General features: G+C 39.4%; 1 protein-coding gene across 1 annotated transcript; it reads right to left on the reverse strand.

Moving 5' to 3' along the window:
* Positions 1-3648: 3648 nt before the first annotated feature.
* On the reverse strand, positions 3649-6036 carry LOC122278495. Its single transcript, XM_043088677.1, has 4 exons — positions 5295-6036; positions 4946-5244; positions 4616-4843; positions 3649-4461 (listed from the first exon to the last, which is right to left on the reverse strand). The coding sequence occupies exons 1-4, from the start codon at positions 6034-6036 to the stop codon at positions 3649-3651; spliced, it is 2082 nt and encodes a 693-aa protein (XP_042944611.1).
* Positions 6037-6731: the final 695 nt, after the last annotated feature.

Genomic DNA, 6731 nt, shown 5'->3' on the forward strand with positions numbered 1-6731 from the left:
AAAAACAAGAATAATTCAAAGTTCTATTTATGTTATAATGGCTTAAGATAGCTAACTTATAGGTGCATATTGGTTTAATTAATTTAATCGTCGTTTGTTAAGTAAAACTATCTCATCTAATCATTACGATTTTCACAAAAATTCCAAACAAAATGCAACAAACATTTTAACTTTTTTAAATCTCAAAACAAAAATAATATCTTAACGATATTTTATTCAACTTTCATCCCATCTCAACTTTTTTTTTTTTTTTAATAAAGAGCTGGTGGCCACCCACATAGCAGCCCTATCCCAACTTTATTCAAAAGCCCTCACTTTTGGCTGAGGAAAACCGTGGAAACATCTTTACACTTGGGGGATTACAAGAAATCCCAACAACCAAGTGTCAAAAGAAAACAAACCAAAAAAACACAACGTCGAACAAGTCTTAAAACAAACCCCCATAATATTCAAACTCTAATATAAGGAAGGCCCAGCTTATCAGTTCTAATCAAACCCCTTAATAAAGGAGGGATCATATTCAAAGAATCCCAGGTAGCATCACAATCCTCAGACGCCATTTTTGCCAAGAAGTCTGCAAGGCTATTTCCTTGCCTATAAGCATGTCGAATGTTGAAGTTGATATTGCAAAGAAGTTCCATGAGCTCAATCCAATAATCTTCCAAATACCAAATAGGACAATTTAATTCTAATACCTAGTTTATGACAACTGTAGAATCCATTTCTATTTCCACATTTCTGAACCCCAATCTATTCAAGTGTCTCACTGCATGTAATAGCAACATGAATTCAGCATAGTTATTAGTGCCAAAATCAAGAGGTACAGCAAAAGCTAGAATCAGATTACCTAAAGGATCACAAATTAAGCCACCCGCTCCAGCTTTCCTCAAGGTCTCTCTTCTACTCCCATCAACATTTAGCTTTACCCAACCTCCCCTTGGCCAGCTCCAACTCACTACTTGACAAGGTTTGCATCGCCTCCCTCTAACAGGAATTTTTAAGTCCACCACCAAAGATTCATCACTTCGGAATAAAGGCTTTGAAACATTTAATTTTCCACTCAATTTAGCCAACCAAAATTTAATGCTTCTCCAAATATCCTCCTTCGACTCCCACTTCCCTTCCATTCGCGCACGACACTTGCAAATCCAAAGCCGCCAAGTGACAATAGAAGGAATAAGACCCATAAGCTGACCCCTGAAAGAAGACATGGATGCTTTAGCAAACCAAGTTGAGACCGTTTCCATCCAAGTGTTGTGTTGATGTCGAAGGAACCCCACAATTATGGCACATCTCTTCCAAACATTCCTAGCAACTTCACCCGTAGCCAAAACATGGTTCAAATCCTCATACGCCCCTTGTGTACAACAGTTACATTTGGAAACAATAGGAATACCCACCCGCCGAATTTTATCATCCACAGAAAGAGCATTGTTGCTGATTTTCCACATAGTAGCAGCCATATTTTTAGGAAGACAAGGATGCCAACTCTAATTAGCCCATCTAACCTTAGGTGCTTTAATCCAAGTGACCTCCCAAGCACTCTTAGATGAGAAATTTCCATCCTCCTTAGCCATACATACCAGTCGATCTTCCCCATCTCTCGGACTGTGGAACGAACAAGAAATTTCCTGTGCCTTTTGACAACCCACTAGCTGAACAAGAAGATCCATATCCCATCCACTGGTCCTGCAATAATCTTTCAATTTTATGTGAGGCAAGATTATAGGAAATGAAGCTGCAAGAGGCTCATCCCCAATCCATTTATCCAACCAATAAGAAATATCCCCTCTCCTTGGTTTCCACTTAGACTAGTCAATAACATCCAGCACACTTCTCATTAACATCTTCCAAAATCTAGAACATTTATTGGGATTAACAGAAGAAATATAATTCTGTTTAATATATTTGGCCTTAAAAAATTTGGACCAAAGAGAGTTTTCTATTAATAATCTCCAAGCAAATTTCATATGAAGGGCTTTTTGTACCTCATCTAGATTTCGAATACCAATACCACCCTCCTTTACCGGTTTGCACATCAACTCCCATTATTTCCAATGTTGTTTAGGCCTGCCATCTTTAAAACCCCGAAAGAAATTGCTAAAACTTTTGGAAATAGAAGAGAGGACAAATTTGGGTACCTGCAAAATTGAGTGAAGATGAATGGGAAAACTACCAAGTACATGCTTTAAAAGCAAAAGTCGAGCTCCACTTGACAATAGCCGAGAGTGCCAACCCCCAATTTTATCCCTGATCTTGCCAAGAAACTCATCAAAATGCACAGCTTTAAGTCTCTCGGACACATAAGAACCCCCAAATATTTAAAAGGAAGAGCTCCTTCATAGAAACCAGAGCTACGCAATATGTTACGACACCTGGAACGAGGAATAAGACTCGAGAAAATAATAGATGACTTCTCCTTATTAACCCGCTGACCAGACCAGCTTTCATAGACCGTAAGAACCTCAAAAATGGCCCATATCGACTTTTTATTACCGTTAGCAAAGATCACAATATCATCTGCGTAAAGAAGATGAGATATTGTGGGAGCCCCTCTAGGATGCTGAAACGGAATAATCTTCTTTTCCTAAAAACTCTTCTTCAGAAGCCTGGAAAGAATTTCCTCCCCCAGAATAAAAAGGTATGTTGATAAAGGATCACCTTGCCGCAAGCCTCTACCTCCCTGGAAGAAACCCTTAGGGATACCGTTCATGACAACTGAGAACCAATCCGAAGAAATACATTGTCTCACCACATTGCAAACTCCCTCAGAAAAACCAAAACTAGCCAAGGAATGAGTAAGGAAATCCCAATTCATACTATCATATGCCTTAGACATATCAATCTTCAAAACCACATTACCACCACAGATAGGCTTGTTAATGTACTGAATCATTTCCTATGTCAAACTCACATTCTCAAAAATGCTTCTCCCAGGAATAAAAGCTCCTTGTTCCTCAAAGATTAAACAAGGAAGCAAGGAAGCTATTCGGTTTACCGAAATTTTGGTGCAGGTCTTATAGAATACCGAGCACAAACTAATTGGTAGGAATTTGTCAAAGCTTTTTGGATTGTCAACCTTGGGAATCAATACTAAAAAGTAAGCAGTAAATTCCCTCAGAAATTTTCCCCTTTTGAAAAAATCATGGACCCCATCCACCACATCCGTACCAACAATATCCCAACAAGCTTTATAAAAACTCGAGCCAAACCCATCAGGACTCGAACTACTATCCGTAGGAATAAAAAACAAAGCCTGTTTTACCTCTTGGATTGAAGGAAGTTCTAGAAGCGCCAGATTATCTTCCACCTGGATAACAGGTACAATAATAGAAGAAAGGTCCGGTAATGATGGATGATGAGTAGAAGCCAAGAAGTTCTGAAAATAATTCACAGCACCCGAGTGAACCTCTTCTGGAGATTTCAACCAAACATTTTCACTCACCTTCATATGCCCCACCACTCTATGGTTTTTTGAAGCCATGGCCTTAAAGAATTTTGAGTTTGCTTCTCCTAATTTAATTCATTCTTGTTTCGCCTGTTGAGCAAGATGGATTTCTTCTCTACTATTCCACCTATCAAGTTCTACTTTGGTAGCTACAAGGTCTAGTTCTACTTCCTCATTTGTACCCAACTGCAGTTGCTCCTCTAAAGCCTGCACTCTCTCCTCCAGCTACTGAATATGAAGGCCAGTCCACCCAAACACATTAAGTTCCATAAACGAAGAGCACCTTTCAATTTTTTTAACTTCCTAGCCAGCTGAAACATCCCACCACGACCATGATCCTCCTTCCATTCATTAGTCACAAGATTCATAAAAGCATCATGAGTTGTCCACATCTGCTGGAATTTGAAAGGGACATGACCATATCTTCTATCCTCTAGACACAAATCAACCTGTAAAATAGCAGGATAAGAAGAAAATTTTGGCAAATATAAACCTCCAGCCAAGGGAAACTCCAAGTTGTGAGCCAAATTAACAAGTGCTCGATCCAATCTTGCCCAACTCCTAGAACTCCCTTCCTGCCCATTACACCAAGTCATCTTATTTCCTTGAAATCCCAGATCAGTTAAACCGACCATATCAATGAATGAATTAAATTCCTCCAAGGCAATGCGAGGACGAGGATGCCCCCCAATCCGTTCATTATCTGATCTAATTATATTGAAATCGCCAATAACAATCCATGGGACATTCGAAGACTGTAGCCCACATAAATCATCCCATAATTTTTGACGCTCCCCATAATTACACTTTGCATAAACAAACGTAATCCACATACATTTACCATTCATCTCAACAGCCATAGTGATACTTTGAGAAGAAAAGTGCATCACCGAAGCTTTTACCTCTTTAGACCATTGCACCCATAGTTTTCCCCCCAGCTCCTGATTTGAAACACTGCCTTCAAAGGATACAACACTTTGTAACCGTCTAAGATTTTGTTCATCCACAAACGGCTTCGTAACAGCAAAAATACAAGTTTTACTAGTTCTCACCATCTTCAACAATCTTTTTCTAGAGGACCCAATGCCACGTACATTCCAATAAATAATTCTATGCATCAAAATTAAAATGTGAGGGCTTATTCCTAGCCCTGTGAGAAGTCCTTACCTTATTTCCCATCTTGGCACTAACAGTTTTTGCAGAGTCTTCCGGCTCCGACATAACTTCTTTTTCCGTTTGAATATGGGCATCCTGATTTGCACCCTCCGAATCAAATAATGATGCTACCCATATTTGCTCTTCATCTAGTACCTCTAGTTGAGCATCCCCAATTTCCACCTGTGGAGTTCTAGAATAGTCAACTTTAGCATACACCTGGCTTGCTAGTTGTTCAACCTGTCAAAAGACCGTATCTCCCACTCCATCCTCTATTTCACTGATATTCTCATTTTCAACAAATTGATTTTTTGCCACTTCTTTATTTAGGTGTACACCCACTTCTTCCACTTGCTCAATTAAAGCATCATTCACCAAATCTGGTTTCTCCACAAGCACTGCACCAAGGGCCATAGATTGACCAGGATCCACCTCTTGCAACCCAACTATATTGTCGGCCAGAACTTGGTTTGGTAACACTTCCCCCTCTTCCACCTCCTCATTAATAACTTCCACATCATTCATCACCACTAACGGGTTACCTTCAATCCTTTCACTCTCCTGCAGCTTCGTGACTTCCACAAGGTCCTCCATAGGTTCTTCGTTACAAAGGTTTTCAGGATCCACATGTTCTAGTTCCACTACAGATTTTTGCAACCTATTTTTTTCTGATATATCTTGCTCTTCTCACCAGTTTTACATGTTTTCCCATTGTGGCCTTGTAGTTTGCACTTTATGCAAAAGGCAGGCAGTGTTTCAAAAACCACTTCCTGCAACCAGCTAGAAGGAGACCCAGGGGTTCCAATCCAGAAGGAATTCAAAGGAGGCTTCGCAGCATCCATCTCCACACACACACGAGCTCCATCAATCCTTGTGGCACACCGAGTAAAGTTATCGCAACATATAAATCTCCCAATAGGCGCAGTGAAGATCTTCAAAAAGGATGAGTGGTAGAAATTAGGAGGAAGCCCTGGAAGATTGATCCAAACCGGGACCAACGAAGGTTCCTCATTCTCAGAAAAATCTGTCAACCAGAGAAAAGCCCTATAGTGAACTCCATCAACATCTGTTGCTTCTCTGGATAAAGCTTTGTTTAAATCACTCTCAGATTGAAACCGAATAAATACATTACGAGGCTTACTCATGGAAGAAACTACCGGGATACCAGACAATCCCCAACGGGAACGGATGAAAGCTCTGATGGCATCAAGAGAAGGACGTCTCCGGAGGAATTTGAGGACAAGAGAGAACCAGAATGGTTCTGCAGATTTCCTTATTTCATCCTTAGAGAACAAAAAGCAGAGTTCACCATCAACCACTTTTGGTGCCCTAAATGGCACATCAAAAGCTGGAATCGGTTGTGGAGCAGCTGAGACCAGGTCCACGAAGGTCCGAGAACGAACCATTGGAACCACAGAACCCACAGCAGCCATAAGAGGCGCAGCCGCACCTGCCTAGGATGCAAAAACCAATAGCCCTAATCGCTCGCGTCTAAAGAGAAAAGGGGCAAAAAAGTAAAAAGGGAATAAAACCTATGAGTTGACATCCCATCTCAACTCACTATCCAAACTATACCTCAAATACTTTAGCACATCAAATATATTTATACCAAACCGATCTAAACCAAAGTTTTGAATACTGTTTCGGTGACCGTTTCGTTTAAGGCTCTAGAACAAAATATTTCAGTATCGGTATCGTTTCGAGATAGTCTATATATAATAAATTAACTATATATGTATAAATTATATTCCAAAATAATATCAATGCAAGTCTTAAACAAAAGTTAAAACACATATTTATAAAACTCAATAATACTCCTAAGTTGAAAATAATCACTCATCTTCATCAAATAAAGGGGAGTAGGGATTTGATTTTCAGTCCTTGAGAAAATGAAATTAAAAAAAATTAAGAAAATAGTTTTCAGATGTGAGAATTAGAGTGAAAATTATGAAAAAAAAATTAGAATTTTTACATTAAATACAAAAATTCACTAATTTCGGCCGGTTTCGATAAACCGGCAGATATTGATCGAACACAATCGGTATTTAACCATGTACAAAACATACGCATTTCTTGTACTAGTTACTATTCCAATACGAGAAATACCGGCCATACCAATCAGTACGGT

This window comes from Carya illinoinensis, chromosome 10 (assembly GCF_018687715.1).
Source record: "Carya illinoinensis cultivar Pawnee chromosome 10, C.illinoinensisPawnee_v1, whole genome shotgun sequence".
NCBI lineage: Eukaryota > Viridiplantae > Streptophyta > Magnoliopsida > Fagales > Juglandaceae > Carya > Carya illinoinensis.